Source organism: Rutilus rutilus (assembly GCF_951802725.1).
Source record: "Rutilus rutilus genome assembly, chromosome: 14".
Taxonomy (NCBI): Eukaryota; Metazoa; Chordata; class Actinopteri; order Cypriniformes; family Leuciscidae; genus Rutilus; species Rutilus rutilus.
In genome coordinates, this window is record NC_140219.1 from 4,605,251 (window position 1) to 4,625,792 (window position 20,542).

At 38.3% G+C, this 20,542-nt stretch overlaps 1 protein-coding gene across 12 annotated transcripts in view; it reads right to left on the bottom strand.

Moving 5' to 3' along the window:
* Positions 1-284: 284 nt before the first annotated feature.
* The window catches only part of LOC311303875 (protocadherin alpha-C2-like), a 118,585-nt gene continuing 98,327 nt past the window's right edge, over positions 285-20,542 (bottom strand). For all 12 annotated transcript variants that reach the window (XM_084430610.1, XM_084430606.1, XM_084430602.1 and 9 more), the window contains 3 exons: positions 19,902-19,960; positions 13,241-13,326; positions 285-3,243 (listed from right to left, as the gene is read on the bottom strand). In XM_084430610.1, coding sequence (XP_084286736.1) covers positions 2,951-3,243; positions 13,241-13,326; positions 19,902-19,960 — 438 coding nt within the window. In that variant the 3' untranslated portion in view covers positions 285-2,950. The remainder of the gene's footprint in view (positions 3,244-13,240; positions 13,327-19,901; positions 19,961-20,542) is intronic.

The following is a 20,542-nucleotide window of genomic DNA, read 5'->3' on the forward strand; positions in this document are numbered from 1 at the left end:
GAAAGTAATGAAAGTCACTAATTCACCATCACATTGATGAGCAGGTGTACAAAAGAAGAGGGTATAACAACAGATGAGCGCCATTCAGTTGGACAGCACAGCGCCACCTACTGATCACCACCAGACATTGAGAAAGAATGACAGCATGAACGCTCACTAGATACAAGCATACACTACATATATTGTATTTTACATCAGGATGTTTTTTCCTGTTTTTTTATTTTTTTTATTTCTTTGTCAAAGAAGTGAAAGAGTAGGGATAGAATCATCATACATAATTTAGCTACAATATACAGTGCTAGTTTGATCAGTATGTCAAAGCCAAACACAAAAGTTTTTTTTTTTTTTGTCTTTTTTTGTTATCATAAACCAAAATCATAAAGAATAGGATAAAAACGAGAGCTTCAGGGCATCACACGATAGAGCATTTACAAATACCAAGGTTTAGTAACGTCATAACTGTCCACTGTAAGTCGGTGAAGAGGTGTCAGTATGCAAAAGGCTCAGAGACGGTACATACACAAATCTCTTGTGTGAATAATGAATAAAAACTATAAACAAAAATAGTAAAATCATAGCCATCTATATCTATATTCATATATATCTCTATATAGTAAGTGTTTTCTTTCTGGTAAGGTCATGCAGCAGTCACGTTTGAGTAATTGTGACATCGGTTTCGAGACGTGTTTTTGGGTGTGTGGCATCAAGGTAGGCAGGCAAGTGAAGGAACCAATAGCATCAGAGCACAGATGTGTCATCGCCGCCGTAATCAGACACTAAAGCAGGGTTTAAAGGCATGGGGTGGAGACAACAGTCTGAACTTTGTAGTATGAAGTTGTTGCAAACTTAAAAGGGCTGAACACTTTCAATTGGTCTTATAACAATGTAAAGGTATTGTGTGTAATATTTATCCAAGTTTAAAGTGTAAACACTGGATCTATCTGGTAAATCATTGCTTTGTTTGCTCGAGCATCACAATCAGCCTGACACAGCAACACTGGCTCATAACCAATAGTTTGTTCAGTTCAAGGCAGACAAGGGGAAATTCTGTTTGGTGCTGCTAATGGCACAGAAATTACACACTTGATCTTTAACATTGGTTCAAATTGACAAAAAGCCCAGATTTTCGCCCCACAGTTTTCTCTACCAATCTCCACCCCTTGCCTAAGCGGTACATCTGTCTTCTCCCATCCCTCCTCTTTCTGAGAATGAACCGATGAGAGACCAGCAGAAAATACAATGTCTTATACAGAGACAGAGCTGAGGTTGATTGGACAGCACTGGATCATTTGCATATGACAGTGCTGTGGGAGGGGCTTCTGTTTGACAGGCGTTGTCTGCATTACTCCATACTACATGAGTACACCACAATGTCTAGAGCTAGCCTACCCAGCAGAGAGATCAAGAGAGAGACAAACAGACAGACAGAAGCTCTGTACAGTAGCAATAAAGTTCACTTAAAGCTTATAAAAATGGTGCACAAGAAAACCCCTGCCCTTTTTTGCCCAAATTTGAAAACTCCTTGCTAATATGTTGTGTTCTTTGCTCTTGGGTAGTGTTGGCCCTCCAGACAGCAAGCAGAAAGGAGGCGACTAGGTTTCGTGTTGTATAACACTATAGGCATACTATGCTCGGCTGAGAAAGCAGGCACAAAATTAGGGTTGGGATAGAAGGGGTCAGGGTTAATGGGTAAACTACAGGTACGAGGCAATGCCACAGAAAAATTCACGGCATAACACTCATGCCTTTTCTACAGAGGATATGTAAGGATAGATAATGGGATCAAAGGTGTTTAAGGTTTGGTGAATCAACAGTAATACTGTTCACAATGCATAAACATTCTCAGCCATCCCGATAAGCAACAGGGCACATAACCAGGTCCCCGAAGATCTGATTTCTCACGAGTTTCATGTGATATTGACTTGTGAGCTTTGCATCTTTAAAATTCACTAAGAGTGAACCTCTCCAGCTGCTGGTTAACCTCTGACAAAAACCCAACCAGGTTAGCAGGTTAGACACATTTCAGAGCAGGAGAGGTTTTGGGAGCTGCTAGAGATGCACTGATTTTTGACCCTGTTTACTAGATGTGAGTGTCTATATATGTGCATGTCTGTGTATATATGGGACTATTTGCTCACATATATACTATGCCTTGGAGAACATTTGCTGGTAACAAAATTAAAGCAACAAAACAAAAGTGCATTCCATCATTCGGTATACGTTTTTTTGTCTTTTTTGTTTGTTTGTTGATAAAACACTTTTTTTTTTCTTTTTTTTTTTTTTCTTTTGTCCAGGATGTGAGACTTTGTGAAAATATGTTTTGATGTCTCTTGTTTTACGGATGTTTCGTACATCCCACACCAGGAGAAGTGAACGAGCAAAAGCGTTAATTTAGCGTCTTCACTGTTTTACGTACAGCGGTGCCCAACCTGCGTATTTACACCAGCGTGTGTCCTGCTTCCATAATCTCTAACTTTACACAATTTTGAATCCCTCCTTTATTTTTCCCCCCTCCATTTTACTACAATAGCACACCTGAAGCGGCACACGGCTTACAAACATTTCAAATCAGATTTTGTCTCCCTATCAAAAAGATTGGAAAACAAAAACCAAGAGGATTAATAAGACAGATGTACCAACATGAGTCTGAAGGACATTTTATGCTGAATATTGGCATGGGTGAATATTAATCAATCATATATCAGCTCATCAAGACGAGATTAATCAATTAAAAAGAAAGGGGAATGCCAGCTCTTAGTGTAAAGCCAAACGAGATTGGATATGATAGAAAATTATTCCAAGATTTTCAAGTAGAGTGTTCAATGTTTGCTTGAGCCCCAAAAAATTTATTTTAGGATTAATAAATATACGTTTTGTTCTTCAGACTTTTGTTGAGACTTCTGTCTTTAAAAAAAAATCATCTCTTTCTTTAGCTCCTTCCTCTGTCTCTCTAATCATCATCATCTTTCCCTTTCTCACGCTTATCCTTCTTCTCCTTCTTCTTTTTCTTCTTCTTCTTCTCTTCCTTTTTTCCAAACGTAATAAAGTCGCTCTTGTCATCTCCGTCTTGTCCTTGTCTGATGGAAATAATAGCCGGCGATCCAGGGATGATGAAGGCTTCAGGAGGCATCTCTCCGGGTTTCAGGTGCGGAGGGCCTCCCGGACCCGGCCCGTATCGGAAATGCCAACTGTTGCTGTCCACTCCGGCTCCTACGGGAGGAGAGACCTCTCCACCCTCATTATCTATGAGACAAAGAGAAAAAGAGAACATCTATTACAATCTTCAAAAATATAATAATGAAAGGGTTAGGAAGGACCTCGCTGTGTTTCAGATGTGAGGAATGTCCCCTGGACCCTGAAATAAACACCCTGGAAGACACTTCCCTCTACATTCTTAGAAATAAAAGGTCCGATGGGGTTCTATATTGAACGCTATGGTTCTTGACTCAATTTTAAGAACCTTTTTATGCCAAAAAAGTAATATATAAAGAGAAATGTCTTGAATGATTGCATAATACTTTCATGTTTAATAGGTTATTTACATTTTTTTTGTGATAAAGTATGTTTATGTGATGTTCAATTCACAAAATAAAAAAAATGAATTAATTAAAACTAAATCGATAAAATTATCCCATGATAGGAACCCCTAAAAGGTTCTATTTCTGGTGGAACCCTTTATAGAACCTTTTCTTGAAAGAGTGTATGAACACACAGTGAATCAGCAATTTTAAGCCTGAGAGAAGGAAAAAATTGCAGTGATGCAAAAAATAACCAACTGAACCAGTTCATTTTCAACAAAACAAACACTTTCATAGACACACCATTCAATCCAATACACATGCTATCCACGAGAATGAACAAACAGAAGCATGCACTTATGATGTTTATCTCTCTCCTTTTTAAGTCTTGTTTTCTTCTAATATTTTTGGTGGAGAAGAGTGCATTTTGCAGTGTCTATAATAAAACACTCTTAAACACAATATTTTCTGTCTTTTAAAATGCTCCGTAAATCTGCCAACTGAAAGCATGTGGACGAAACAGCCTATAAGAGCTTCTTTTGATTTATTTCAAGAGAACATTTATTAAGAAATGTATGTGGATTCAGGATTCAGGATATTTTAGTGATCTAAGTACAATCAACAGATAAGACGCTAATTTACATATTTGACTTTGTATTCAAAATTGTGATATATTAGGGTGCTTTCACACTGGCAGTTTAGTTCGGAACGGGGCACGGTTCGCATGAAAAATCGCTAATGTGAACGCTGTCATGCGGACCCGGGTGCGCACTGGGGTACCGAACCCGAGACTACCTGGAGGAGGTGGTCTGAGTTCGGTCGCACTCGAACCGTGCCGCGAAAGCAACACGGACTCGGGTGCACACTTGTTCAGGAAGTAAAGTAACCTGCGCATGCGTTTTAGCTGATTATGATGTATTTAGTTAAATAAAACACATGTAAGGGATGATAGTGTTGATGATTTACATTGGATACGAGCAGAGGTGTAAAGTCCAGGGGTCAGAAAGTAAAAGTCCAGCCATATGTTTATTCCACCCATGAACTCAGCTGATTTCACTAATTAGTTCCTTCTCCTGGCTGAAAAACTGTGCTAATTAGCAAATCCAGGTGATTGGAACAAAATACTGAGGAGGACGTTTACTTTCTGTAAAAGTGAGAGTGTGTCTGCAGTGTATTCACACATAGCGCAAGGAATCAGCGCCGGGGACATTCACACTCGGCCTCGGACCGCAGCAAACGAGCCCAGTGTGAAAGCACCCTTATACTCAGAAGGAAAACAAAATGGACCACATTTACTATCTTATAATATGTTCCTCCCCAAGCCTTTTCCTCCAACCACCTGTCATTTAGAGATAAAATTCACCATCCATTCCCACCAACCTTTTTTTCCCTTTTTGATTTACCCTCGATTTCACAGACAAGGCTTAAGTCTAGTCCCAGACTAAAATGCATGTTTGAGCTGTCTTAACTGAGAGCAACTTGCACTGACAAATTTTCAAATATATCAGTGTTGTTTGTTTTGTCTCAAGATACACACAAATAATGTTTTTTTTTCAAAAGCACGTTTAAAAAAGCTACTTCAATGTCCTAATTGAACTAAGGCCTAACCCTGGCTTAATCTAAGCCCTGTCTGTGAAACCGGGCCATAATGTAATAATGTCAGCTTTAAATGTAAATTACTCTGGTAGCTGACCACACTGCTGAAAATCTCTCTCTATCTGTCTGATGAGAAAGTCATCTCATTTATAGTGACACTGGATCACCACAACATCGCTTAGTTTAATACAGACAACACCTTAGGCATCGTATCTGTGTGCAGGTCTTTGTCTGCACCTCACCTTTTGTCTATAGCTTATGTTGCGGTGAAGATTAAGACGGATTACAACCTCAGAAACATTCTGATTACGACATCTGTGCGTGAAAGAAGGTCTGTATTCACTGTTGTGGGTGTGAATTGAGAGAGAGAGAGAGAGAGAGAGAGAGAGAGAGGGAGGCAGCATCCATTATGAGTCCTCAGAGAACTGACTACCCTTCCAAATCCCTCAGTAACACTAAACGCCCAAATGTCTTTGTTTTCTCTCTTCTCCCTCTCGCATGGACTCTTTCATCATGTCTAAATTTCCTCTCTCCATGCCCTTCCATTTTGTTTGTCTGCCTTTCTTTATACTGTCAGAATGAAAACTAAGGCACAAAATTCACCAGCATTTGGGAGTATCTAACTATATTTTTCAGTAGCATTACAGTAGCTCAGCTGGTTCAAGAACTGTGTGGGACATTGACGAGGATTGAGTTTGGGAAAGCTATTTGAAAAATTACTCATAATTTAAAGCATCCTTTAAATGCTTTAAATTATGAGTTGTTTGTGTCTTTGCAAAAAACAGTTTCAGCTTTCCCAACATATTGTCAGCAACATCCTCTACATTTCTGTCTTGCCTTGACCTTTCATGTAATGCAGCCTTTGGACAAAGACACACGTCTGGCTGGCAGATAATGGCACAGGTTTAATAAGCTGCATGACAAGGGCATGGTTATTATGGCCAGTGAAATATCCAGCTCATAAAACGATGATGGGGAGAAAATCAAATCATCTCATCATTATGAAAACAACGAGTCTGCCGACCCCCTCCCATCTACTCGCTATATATTTATGTATCTTTCCTCCTTTCTCAAGGAGGAGTGTATGCCATCTTACATAATGCAGAAGAGGAGGTGAGGAAGGGCAGTCTGAGGATGAAATATGAGCCAAACTCCAACGCTAAACTCCTGAAGGAGCAGATTTCTGAGCAATACTGCAGAGCCAAGGAATTATGGGTTTGTTTAGATGAAACCACATCACTTTGTGTGTGTGTGTGTGTAACAGCAGATGACAGCAGATTTGTGTTCATGCTCTTGTGTATGAAGCACAGAAAATGGGCTGATTTCACATATACCGCAACAGCCAGTCTGAGATAGACAAATTTTATATCTATATAATGAAATATACAAATGTTTAGATTAAAATACATGTTTATATCTATTTACCAAAGTTTATGTTACTTAAAATAAAATACATGTTGAGTAGATATATCTATTTACCAAAGTTCATGTTACTTACTGTAACATATAAATTACTAAATTACATGCTTTCACATGAAATAATTAATGACAAATTTCATTTACTGTTTGTGTGACTAATAAAGAATGTGTGGGCATGCAAATTTTATTAGATATTATGTGCATGTGAAACTGATTGCCTGTACACAATGAATATATCTGATTGTTTTCTGCATCTGTGTGTGTGTGTGTGTGTGTGTGTGTGTGTGGCACACCTTGGTACGTCAGGCTCTAGTAATCCTGATTAAATATGCCAGATGGCACACACAAGCTTTCTCATGAGCCTGCCAAGACAGCAGTCTGTGTGTGTATGCGTGTGTGTGTGTGCATGTGTGTTTGTGTGAATTATGGAGGATAGTTCAGCTCTATGTAACGAGAGTACTGCATGTTATGAGAATAATGTTATAATTTTGTTTTGTTGTCATTTTGTATAATAATGTTTGTATACTGTTGTCCATTAAAGGCAGGTATGAATATAAACACACACACAAACACAACCTAACACTAACTCATACCTTAACCAGAACAGAAAACTTTCAATTTAAAAAAGTATATTTTATTTGTAAGTTTTTCAGATTTTGTTCACTTCTGAGTACAAATCTGTCCACAAAATATTGTCAAGTAAACACACACACACACACACACACACACACACATGCACACAAATGAATGAATGAATTAATGAATGAATTAATTAATGAATTAACGAATTAATGAACGAACGAAATCCTCATATCTCCAAGCCTCATACAAAGTTGAGTATGGAGACGAACATTGACTCAGACATAGACAGAAAGCAGAGCGATTGTCCTCAGTTTACCCTCTTGAGCTGATTAAAGCCCCTGGCATGTTCTGGAAAATTCCACAAGACCTACAGCATACAAAACACACTCACGCTCTTCTGCACAGCCTTTCCTCTGTGACACTGATTGACTAAAGTGAATGCTAAAACCAAAATCATAAAATCACTGGAAATCAGTCAGACCGGTTAAATATGTTTGATTTGTACAGTATAATTGGCCGGCTACACTATATTTTTTGTCTCTCCACACCTCTGATTATTGCTTTTTTTAACTGATATTTCTTTTTATTGAATTTTGAAAATGTTAAATAAGCTTGTTGTCAATAAGAAGTGTGTGCATGTTGTATTTGTGTTGGATTGTGAGTAAGAATGTGCGTTGCGGTGTTGTGCCATATGGCGCTGTAGCTGAAACGAGAGCCTGTGGGCTGTGCAGGTTGGCCCACCTGTAGAGATGATCTTTAAACAGGAAGATCAGGATAGGTCACACACATCCATTTATCTCTCCAATCATCCATCTGTACCCAACCTTCTATAAACAAGCAACTAGCAGCATAAAAATATATTTCAAGTTCAAATTGGCATGATAAAAAAAGGTATATTTTGTATTGTTAAAGCGTTAAAAACTCCCTCTCTCTTGGTAATTCTGTATTTTCTCATCCATTTGTCACAATTTCACCTGTACTTTTCTCATCTGATCTTCCTTCATCCTCTTACATGCACGGTTATATCCATTTGTTTTATTTTACATGCCGGTTTTAACTCTCTCGTTCAACCACACCCCTTTCTTTCTCTATATATTTAGCATTTCTCCTTCGCTTGTTTCTCTCTCACCCTCCCTCTCTTCCAACACCATGTTCGTGGTATGAATGGTTGCCGTGGAAACTGCCTCTTCCAGTGAAAACTGGCTGTGGCAGAGACACTGATGGAAACTAATACAGAATGCTCTCTCTCTCTCTCTCTCTCTCTCTCTAATGGTCAAATACTTCTCTCCCCTAGCAACAGAGGCAGTCTCAGCACCCTCCTCTCTGCACCTCTCTGTTTTCTCTTTCACTCTCCCCCTCGGTCACCCTTTTTTTCTCTCATTGTCACTTTCTCTATTCCTCTTTCCCTTAGGCTGTCTACCTGCCCTCTCTCTCTCTCTCCCTCTCTCTCTCTCTCTCTCTGACACTCCATCGCTAGCATTTTACTGCATTTTGGAGAAATAAGACAGACACAAAAATAATTGATAGATGCAAAAAAATAAATAATAATAATAAAAAGACAGAAAATGAGAGAGACAGCATGCTCCATCCTATTATTTTAATTCTGCTGATCTACGCTTTGGTTTTGCCCATCTGTTTCACACACAACATAGAGAGCGAGAGAGGGGCGTTGGCTTCTCCAGTGTTTTGCACAGCAGAGCCAAAATGAAGCTCATACAAATGCAGAAGAATATTTTAATACAACACAAACCTCCAGCATCACATAAAACCAACCAGCACTACTTTACACCACCATTCACATGCGTGTTTAAACTGACAATTCCTCTGCTGCTGGTAACAAAGCTGATGGTGTTGTCTGACTCTATGACTCTAGCTGTTCTCATCTCCTTCTGTCTTAAAGGGTTATTTCACCCAAAAATTAAAATGTAATACTTTACGGTTCAAGCTGTCCGTTTCTCAAGCTCCAAATCTCGGCACACACAATAGAAGTGGTCCATACTATTCATGCACTACATTCTATAACTAACTCAATTTTTTGTAATTATTCTCTAAATCTCGCCCTTTACAGTAGCATTCAAATCTCATTTATGAAGAGGCATTGTGTCATGTTTGATGCCAAACACCACTGGTTTTTATGTGTCACATGCATGGCCATACCCACCATTGAGGTCCTAAGGTCTGTATATATTTTTTTTTATGAGGTGTATATAATAAAAGTTGTGAAATAATTGCATAATATTAACCCTACTTTTGTGCTGCAAGGATATCGCACAACACCATGATAACCGACTTTCTGATTAGCTATTTCAGTGGTCTCCAGCGCTCGTCAATGTCAAAATGTTTGAAACGACCAATCAAATCAAAGGCTTTACTGTTCGCAGAGGCTGCAAATAAAATAAGATGTATGCAAGTAGCTAAACTACAATAATTATTTGTGATAGAAATGTTAAATGACCGACAGAAATAATCAGGGATGCAAACTAATAACCTTTTTTCTAATGTTGCGGTAACACTTTATTTTAAGGGTCCCCCCTTAGACATTCTGTCGACTTTAAGCAATGCTGCACCTATGGGTCAACTAACTCTCATTAGATTATTAGTATACTGTCAGCTTTTCTGACAGTATTTCTGCTAACACTGCTAACACTTTGACAGTATTTCTGCTAACACTTTATTTTCATGGTCCACCAACCAAACATTCTATTGAGTAAAGTTACTTTGCAAGTTCAAGTCAACTTACTAACCCTAACCGTCTACTAATACTCAACTAATACTCTATTGAGAGTTAGTAGACATGTAGATGCAAGGTTACTTATAGTCAACAGAATGTCTAAAGGGGACCATCAAAATAAAGTGTAACCAATGACAGCATTTTGGACAGAAAATATATAATTTTTGTGATTCATGTAATGTAATTTATAATTGTCAAAGTGACAATTGTCCTTGGACGCCCTAGCAAGCTCAATTTTGGGACCTCTGTATTTATAAAACTCTGTGTATGGCTGGTCACAAGACTGATTGATTGTAGGCTTGAAAATAAGGAAATTCAATGCAACAGTATATAAGGGCTACAGCAGAGAGAAAGGCTATAGCAACGTTTATTTCAGTTAATTTCACCAGACAAAGTTACCATAATGCTTCAGAAGATTAGATTAGTATGGACAACACTTATTTCTTTTGGCAGCTTGACAGCCTATGATCACTGCATGCTTGCATTGTATGCAAAACAAGCAGAATTAACAGTTCTTCTTTGTGGTTCATGGAAGAAAGAACCTTTGGAACAATGTAAAGGTGAGTATTTAATTGTTGGCTGAACTAATACTTTAAAAGCTGAGCAGCGGTTCAGACTTGGAAGCTTGAGAAATATTTGTAAATGAGATAAATATTGCATAGGAGAAAAAGAGAGAGAGACCACGCTAAAATCTAAAGAGGCTTATTTCTTTCATTTCCAGCCTTTGCTTTTGCAGTCATCATCAGAGACTTAATTAGAACAAATTGCCCTTTCATCACCCAAGTAATTGTGCCCGTTTTGTCCTCTCTCCCTGCTTCTCTCCCTTTCATCTTATTGAAACTAAATTACATTCATTATTCCGAACACCTCCAGAAGTCCCATCATCGTTTCGTCCAAGAGGGTCGAGCCTCAACATAGACATCTGTAACCCGCATGCAGTTAATTAGGAAATTAAATATGCATTAATTGCATCCTGGTTCTTACCTATGACCTTGTGACCCAGGAAGTTATCCCAGACAAAATGATAGATAGGTTTTATTGCTGCCTACGAGATGAGTGCACATGAATGCCAGAGAGCAAGTCAGTATTGCTGTAATACTAAAATGAATCACATTTTGTGTAACTGGATGTTTATTTGCTCAACATAGTGTTCTACAATAGACCACATCAATATTATATGGCTACAAACACAAGCCTAGAGCTGACTCTTTATGAAACAATTTGTTATTCTAAGCCTGTGCTTGTTGATTCTGTCATAAAAACGTCTTTTATCTTAATATGTTTTGCCCTGATGTTTGTGGTGATCCGTTTATGGCCTTTGAGTGTGTGCAGACATCTCTGATTAATAACCGAGACTCTGTCCTCTACAGAAAGACAGGTGATTCTTCAATTATTTTGAGTGCGAGAAAGAGAGACTAGGCAAAATGGAGATGGAATCTAATATTGTGGATTAATTACCATGAACGGACATCGCCACAGCGAGGGAGCAAGAATGTGTGCGTGTTTGTGTTGAAATACTCTGAGCTGACCATTATTAATATTCATCTCCTAATCGAGTCATCTCTCTGTGCTTTAGCCACGCTCTCTCGGTCGCCGCTTTGTACTGAGCTTCTCTTTCTTGCTTTGGCAGATAACCTCCACATCCCCTCTGACTGTGTCATTTCCTCTTTCAGCTGATAAACTGGATTTATGCTTGATCTGGTCAGAGCTGTGGAAATCGATGTCACTCTCTTCTTCATCACATAGCTCTGACAGGTCACCTGAACGAGCTAAACGCATATAATCCAACATTAAAACCAGGGGATTCCGCTGTTATCAGACAGTGGGGAAACATACAAATACAATTTACCTTGGATTTTCCTGAGAATTTTTTTGAAGAAGTTTTAAAGGAATAAGGAAAGGGAATTTAGCATCATTTACCCACCCCTCATGTTGTTTCAACTGTATTATTGTCTTTATTCCAAGAAACACAAAATAAAACAAACTCAAAATCTGAGTTGGTTTTTTCCATTCCAAAAAAAGTGAATGGTCTTGTTTTCAATACAATGAAAGTGGACAGTGATTAAAACTAGTTTATCCACTATACATTCCCAGAAGATGCTTGCTGTATTCCTGTATTCCTATTAAGACCCAAATTAATGCCTTTATTTACAGATCCCTTCTCCAGATCTCAGATTAACAGAATATATATATTTTTTTTTCGTCTAAGAGCTTGGCAGAAAAAATCAAACCGCTTTCCAACATGAACGTGAGCAACTGATGACAAAAAATTATTTTGGGTCAACTATTTGATAATTTTTTTTTTTGACTGGGTTGCTGCCATTGTGAAGTGATATTTGCATCACGGCTCAGTGTGGCATTACAGGCGGATTGCGGAATCACTAATGTATTATGGTGGTTTCTGTGATGTATAGAGTTGCTCCCTGAACTACTCAGCTGGGTTTCCTAAGGAAGCCTCATGTAGGTCATATTCCTCATATCCTGCATGACTGCAGTAGCTCAGCAAAAGAGGCCAACACAGAGGAGACTGCAGCGAAAGAAGCAAGCGAGGGAAAGAATGATGTGAGAGAGAAAAGAAGAGAGGGATTGTCTAGATCGGGACAGGGGCTGATAGAGCAATAGATGGTCCTGAGGGGTAATACCAGTGAGACTGTTAAAGACAGTGTTATAGTCCTGCCAGACCACACACTGGAAAATTGTATTGCTCAGTGGTTGCTCTTTCATAGCTATTTTCAAATAGATTTCATTTAGGCTTTTCTCAGATGTATGAAGCCCCTAAAGGGACATTGAGATTGACATTTTTTTTTAAAATACTTTTGCATTCTCTTGCAGAAAGTTCCCCTGAGAAACTGCGTTCGCTCTTAAAACCTTTCCTTTCCCTCGCAAATACTTTTGTGCTCCCCCGAGAAACTTTGTGTTCACTCACAAAGAACTCAAAAGGTTTGTGAGCGAACAAAAGTTTCTCAGGGTAACGCAAAACATTTGAGACAGAAACCAAAAGCAATGACTTATTATTTTTCAACCCATCTCATATTTCTTTTCACCACCATGTCCCTTTAGGGGCTCCATACAGATGTTTCTGCCAAAATGCATTAGAAGAAAAAAATACAACAAACGAGTCAATGGTTGAGTATACAGCTATAAAATTAATGAGGAAAACAGCCCAGATAATTTAATATTGGAAGTTAGAGATTTCAACTGAGTACAATCTATTCTCAATGCTAAACTCAAGAGGAGAAAAAACAAACATCTGAGAGGCAGAAAACATACAGTAAGCTAATTTCTCCATTTGATCTCATTTTAATTTGAGAAACAGCTAAGAATGGAAAGAGATCTCATTTGTGATGTTTCATTTCTTGAAGAATGTGTATGCAGTTTAGTTCCCATATCTTACCAGGAGCGCTGGAGACGGTGGGCCAGTTCTGAACCAGAACTCCTTGAGCACCCTGCATCACGGACGACTCCTCCATATGGACCGAACTACACACAAATAGAGGAGAAATAATGTTAGATTAAGACTATATATTCACTCTTAGGGTGTGTTCACACTTGTACTGTAGTTTGATTCACTTGGTTCGTTTGGTCCAGAAGAAAAGACCACCCAAAAAAAAAAAAAAAAGTAGTCCTGGTCCACTTAGCATTCACATTGGCATTTCAACACCGAAACTAAAGATACGGGACCTAACGGCATAAAGATGTTCACAACCTGATTGGTCGGCTTTTATTATGTTTATGCATATGATGGTATTTTGACCAGAACTTGTGAAGAGCTTATAAAATGTGTAAAGGAGTCAAAACAGTGGCAGGAATCCCTCCATCACACACCAACGAAGATCTACTGCGAGGAAACGCGGTTCTGACGCCTGTACCAAACTGTGATGGGCAACTATGACGAGAAAAAACAGGTATGCCTGAGCATTCTGTCCTTTTTCGAGTCGTTTCTTCTGACATCATGTCCCGTTTTGGTTCATGTCTTTGGTCTGTGTTGCGTTCATGTTTCATTCAAACCGCACCAGAGTTCGTTTGGAAGTTTGCTTGTTTGGTGGCTAGGGGTGTAACAATATAATAATAATAATTAATAATTCGTTACATTTATATAGCGCTTTTTCTGAGACCTCAAAGCGCTTTACATAGATGGGGGAATCTCCTCAACCACCACCAATGTGCAGCATCCACTTGGATGATGCAACGGCAGCCATATTGCGCCAGAACGCCCACCACACACCAGCTTACTGGTGGAGAGGAGACAGTGATGAAGCCAATCAGTATATGGGGATGATTAGGAGGCCATGATGGACAGAGGCCAAGGGGCAAATTTGGCCAGGATGCCGGTGTTACACCCCTACTCTTTTTCGAAGGACATCCTGGGATTTTTAATGACCACAGAGAGTCAGGACCTCGGTTTAACGTCTCATCCGAAGGACGGTGTATATCGTGTCACAATATATCGCAATACAAAAATGCATACAATATGTATCGTGGAAAGTGACAATATGTATCGTGAATAGGTCACCCCCAAAATGAAAATTACTATGTAAGAAAAAAATCTAGTTTTCTTTGTTTTAGTGTCAGTACTACATTTCACTAGTTCACACTTACATATAATTTTGAGGGAGTAAGATTTAATGCGTATTTGGCGTGCTGTCCGGAGGGAGGGCTCCGAGCTCGGAATTCAGCCCGAACCCAGAGTACTCCCCCCGTATGTAAGTGTTTAGAACTAGAAGTGTGGAGAAGGGGTGGTGGGGGGATGCTGCAATCTGTCAATGGATTGAGGTAAGACTGCTGAGTCTATATATACCCTCTTATCATTGATTGCTGAGTGCTATCCACTCGTGTTAATTATCTGAACGTGCTCCTCCCGAACTTAGTTAATAAAACTTCATTAAAATATTATATATAATGTTGAATATAATGTATAATAATGCAATAGGGGAATATTTGTGTAAAAAAGTGGCCAACATTATTTTAAATATATCTAGTCAGTGACAGAGTGCAAACATATTCGCCTAAAATAATTCTGTATTTTCAGCTTCAGAATCATTCATATTTTTATTCTGGTATCATCATTGTCCTGTGCTTTGGGTTTCCAGCATCAATTCCAAGAATATTCATTTATACGCACAATGTAATATCAAATTTAGCAGTTTAATCAACAGTACATTTTTTTGTTAACCTTTTATCATATGTCTTGGAGTATCGCAATAATATCGTATCGTGAGTTCAGTATTGTGATATGTATCGAATCGTGACATGAGAATATCGCTACACCCCTATTGGTGGCACCAGGGTTTGGATGGGAGCGTTCACACTTATTCAGGTGAACTGCACTAACAGAGCAATCAAACCAGGTTTCGTTTTGATCGAACCAAACATGCAAAGTGTGAACATACCCGTAAATCAGTTAACAAATATTGATTTTTTAAATTAGTTTATTAGCAATTTCCTGACTCTCTTGGTCATATACACAATTTAATGTGCTCAAAAACACCCTGCTCAAGCAAACAACAGTGAAAATTTTAGATTGCTCGTATGAAGAAGAAGAAGAAACATCATAATTTTCATAATTGAAGGGTCTCTTAAATGTACGCACATTTCATTGTTTACATTCATGTATATTTTTCTATTCAACATTTTATATAAAATTGTGTCAGACCCAACTCTATGAGAAAAGATTTGTCTATAGACAATGTCTTAGACAATGTGTGGCCTGAAAGGTCTAAAGGCTGTCTTATTCTCCTTGGGTTTTGACGTTTAACTAGGTCTGATCATTGTGAGTGATATGCACGACGGATGACAAATATGACTGTTTGTTATAGTTTATGTTGCTATTTTATGCTTGTAAGTGCTAAAGTTTTATTTTGTGCTATTTTTTTTTATATACAGCACTTTGGTCCATTATTATGGTTTTGAAAGTGCTTTATAAATACATTTGAGTTGAGGGTTTGTGTTTGACCTTGGCAGAATGGTACATGTAGGTCTTCAGTGAGAATTCAGTGAGAATTGAAATCTAGAGGCTTGGATTAGAGATTAAGGATTAGGCCGTGATCTTCTCTGCAGTCACATCACCTCTGAGATTAAAGCTTACATTCCTGTGCACTCACTTTTTCACACCAAAGATTTTTTCTCTCTCTCACAGACACAAACAAACAGTTTTCAGTGTAATTTTTTTTTGCAGTTGATCACCCTGTTTCAATTGGAAATACGCCATGTTATGAAAGTAAAATGTGCTGCAAAAGGCATTTTATCTTGACTCTGCATGCTCCCACATGCGTATCTGCATCAGGAAAAAGCCTAACAAATTGCCAGTGGCAGAAATTCAAACCAAGCAGGAGGTTTCTTTTGCTCTTAAAAAGGGGTGTTATCACATTCCATGCTGTCTCTGTAGATCTGTATACAGCTGGAAGTGTGTTAAGAAAGGATTAGCTCACTGTGTTCAGAGTGGCTGAAAACATGAAGCATTTTAGGGTCGTTCCATAACATCAACTGTCATAGAAGAATGGGGGAAAATGCATTTCAGATGGTCTCTGTTGATGAATGCTTACCACAATACAACCTTTTATTGCACATAAACGCTAATCACCATGGCGTATTGCCATTAAAAAAAAAAAAAAACCGACCAATTTCCGACATAGCTGTGCTAGTTTCATGACTATTAAATCAGACTCCTTTTCTCAGAATGATTTGAGCTCAAATCAGTATTTCATGTCAATTTATTTATTTTATTTTTTGGGAAATTATTTACTAATTTATTTACTAAATTATTTACTAATTATTTAGCCTGGGTTCTCCCAAGGTTTTTTTTTTCTCCATTGGGTCACCTGATGGAGTTTTAGGACACCATTAGGTCATTTGATGGAGTTTTTCGGTTCCTTGCCACTGTTGCCTTTGGCTTGCTCAGTTGGGGATATTCTGGGGATATTTAATCTGATTTTATCAATCAATAAATTCCACTAGAAACAAACCTTGTTGTATTATTTTAATTTAATACTGTGAAGCTGCTTTGATACAATCTGTATTGTGAAAAGCGCTATACAAATATACTTGACTTGACTTGACTTAACAAGTAGGGTAACATATAGTGAGCTGGTCATTATTGGAATATAAACATAATTTAGGAGAACAATTTATCTAAAGTGACTTACAATTGAGGAACATCACAAGCAATTTATTATACAAGGGTCAAGAATATTTGCAGTATCATAATGTTGAGAGTAAGCTAGAATATTGCAGAAACTTGAAAAAATGAAAAATGCAGGAAATTAGAGCAAAGAAGAGAACTGTATTCTATTTTTACGATAACAATGCCTTGACTGTACATTATATAAACATATAAAACATGATCAGTTGCCTTTGGTCACTTGTGCAAGCAACAATAGGCCTACCATTAAAAAGTAAGATTTTTCAAAAATGTTTTTAGAAAGAAGTATTTTCTGCAAGGCTGCATTTATTTGATAAAAATACAGTAAAAACAGCAATACTGTGAAATGCTTTTTTTTTAAAAGCTTTTTTTGTGGAAATTATGATACTTTTTTTTTTTTTGGATTCTTTGATGAATAGAAAGCTCTTTATTTAAAATGGTAAAGATCATCGCTTATCTACTCTATTTGATTATTTTAGCACACCAGTCTTTAGTTTATTTATCTCTTTATGGGATAGATAAGTAGTATGAATAGTTAATGTATTTTCAAATGTGAATTCTGTTGAAATATAAGTAATACGCTATGACATTTCTAACTATTGCAATTAACAACTAAACTGTTAGAAACCCATCCAAAATAATCCAAAAACAGGATGCATGCAGAACACACAGTGATGGATGGAACACCACCATTTTATTTACCCCACCCCTCCCCCTCCCACTCCCCCCTCTCTCTTTCTCTGATGAATGTTTGCAGTCCAAGGTCAGGCGGTTACCGCTGCTATTACATGCAGTGTGTGTGTGTGTGTGTGTGTGTGTGTGTGTGTGTGTGTGTGTGTGTGTGTGTGTGTGTGTGTGTGGAAGCCATTTTAAAGAGCTGTGAAACAGCAGTCAGTAAGGCTAATACATTATTAATGAGAAACACTGGACCAAATACATGATCCTCAGCTAATGTTCAAACATCCCCCAGTCTCTTTCTTCCTGTCTGCTTCTCCTTCCCTCGGCCCATTTCTGCCTGCATATCAATGTCATTGCATCCTCCGCTGATCATTTCTCTACTTCAGCATCCAAAAAGCTATTTTTGTCTAAAATCTTTTGTCTGTGGAGTGAAAAAGTAATGCCTTTAGGAGAGAAGAAAATCTCTTTCTGAAGAAAATATAAGTAATGTTTGCCCTTGCGAGTCTCACGCGTGTTGTCAGGCCGTTGCTTAGGTATTTTCACTGGCTTAAAATTTGAGGTATTGTTCATGTCACAAACTGTTGCATGTCGAAATACTTGAGTTTTAAGGTTCAAATCCTAAACTCTAAATATGAGCAATAGTAAACATTCATGAAATGAAAAGCTATGACCTACCACCAACGAAACCCTTATAAATCTGACTTAAACTCAACAAGTAAAAGAGAGCATAATTTGTGAGACGGGAATCTGATTTAATGCATGAGAATGATTTGCGTGGCTACATTAGCTCTCATTAAACCCTGCTGTAATTAGGAGGGAATCAGTGTACCACTAATGGAGATCAGAGGTCATTCAGTCACACACTCACTCACACACACGCACACACACACACACACACACACACACACACACACAGTTCTGGCATATGTGACTGTGTTGTCCAGTCTGTTGTCTGCAATGTCCTTCGTTGCCATCATTTTGCCGACATGACTGTAGGCATTACTTCAATCGCAGCATATGACCTACTTCTGCTTCCACGGAAATAGTCGCTGTACAGCTGTACTGGTCATTCAGTGGCTGCTGTGGTGTACTTTGTGGTTGATTCAGAACGAGTGGTGGATAATTGTATCCACTGGACCAACCAGCATGGTCCAGTGATGTATGGGTAATGTAATGCCAGTGCACAGTTTCCATGATCATACCACCAGAATCACTTGTTTTTTAGCTAACTACTTCCATGTAATGTCTGAAAATGATGTTCTAATATGCGTTCTGGCCGGTCAGATCACAAGTAGACGAGGGAGACACACACCTGTTTACAATCTGTCTTTTTTCAACCACTTCTCTCCAGATTTATTCGAGGGGAGGGTCTATGGGCGGGTAAATGTATATGTTTTTTTCAGATCTTTCGATCTAATGGATAAAATAAGCTCACGCAATTTACACATGAATGTGCCCGGAGACGACGGAAAAACATACGGAGAACAGCAGCTTTCATTTCTGCTCTGACAGCCTCAACACCAGCCGAACGCTGTGAGTGTGTGTTAGAAATCAGGAATGGTGAGATAACATTGCGTTTGGTTTGTTTTTCGTCTTTAAACCAAACTTGCTTCTTAAACAAAGTTTAAATCCTGCCTGGCTAACGTTCTTCTCATAATATTTAAGCATTAGGTCAGTAGGCAGGGCGTAGACTGACTTTTGTGGGTGTTCGAACACATTCGACAACATGAACGTTTACACTACGAAAGTAGTCAATCCAGTCTAATGAGTTTTCAACTACATCTGGAAGTGGTTGAAAGCGGACAAGCTCAAAACGTTTTAGACCTCGTTTACACCTGTATTTAGCGTTGTCAACTTGTTATCCAATCGACTAGAACGTGCCAGTTCAGTTCAGTTCGACCGTGTAAACAGGGCCTATATGATATTTTATTCTTACCTTCCTTTCACTAAATTCAGCGATTTAAAGTCATTATCATAAATTGTATGTAATATTTTACCTGTGGAAATCTTATAATCTTTTTTTTTTAAATAATATCTATTTTAAAATAGTTCTTGTACGATTACAAATGTATTTTTTTATTATAATCATCTATCTATCTATCTATCTATCTGCTTGTTCATCTGTCTGTCTGTCCATCCATCCATTTATTTTATGTATGCCCCCTTTAAAGTAATGTGGCATATTCAGTAGATGCAACAAAAACTAAAAATTAGGACAACAAATCCAATCAAGTCTTACCTTTGCATTCCTGCTCTGAGAGACGCTGAATATCTCCAGTCTGCACTTGGAACTTTAGGCTAAGAAAGACAGAAAAAGAGAGACAAAGAAAAGACGTTAAGCGCTGGGATGGATCAAACAAACAATATTATCTCATTAATTAATCATGCTAGAGTGTAGTCATATGGTCACGATGGCTGCAGAACTGGGGCTTTGGAGAAAAGGCTTAGAGTTAGGTCTTAACACACACACACACACAGACACACAAACATCACTGAAAAATTTAGATGCTCATCACCCAAAAGATCTGAACCAGCCAGACCAACCATTCAAACAAACAGACACAGGGACAAATCAAGGGCATAAACCCCTGGAGGAGCAGTAGCAGAGGGGTGAGATCGATCTGAATGAGTCTCCTCAGGGAGAGAGAAACTGAGGCATATCTGCAGTCAAAATGCACAAGGCGAGAGGATGTTTTGCTTCTTCTTCTTTTTTTTTTTTTTTAACAGCTTACTATTAGGAAAATTATACTTCTGCTTGCAGTAAAGAGAATATGGGGTGGTCCCAATGCAATAACCTATAATGGTCCTATAGACTAGTGCTTCTCAAACCTGTCCTGGTATAGATATTCATAAGTCGGGTTGGATACAAGGTGAATGCAT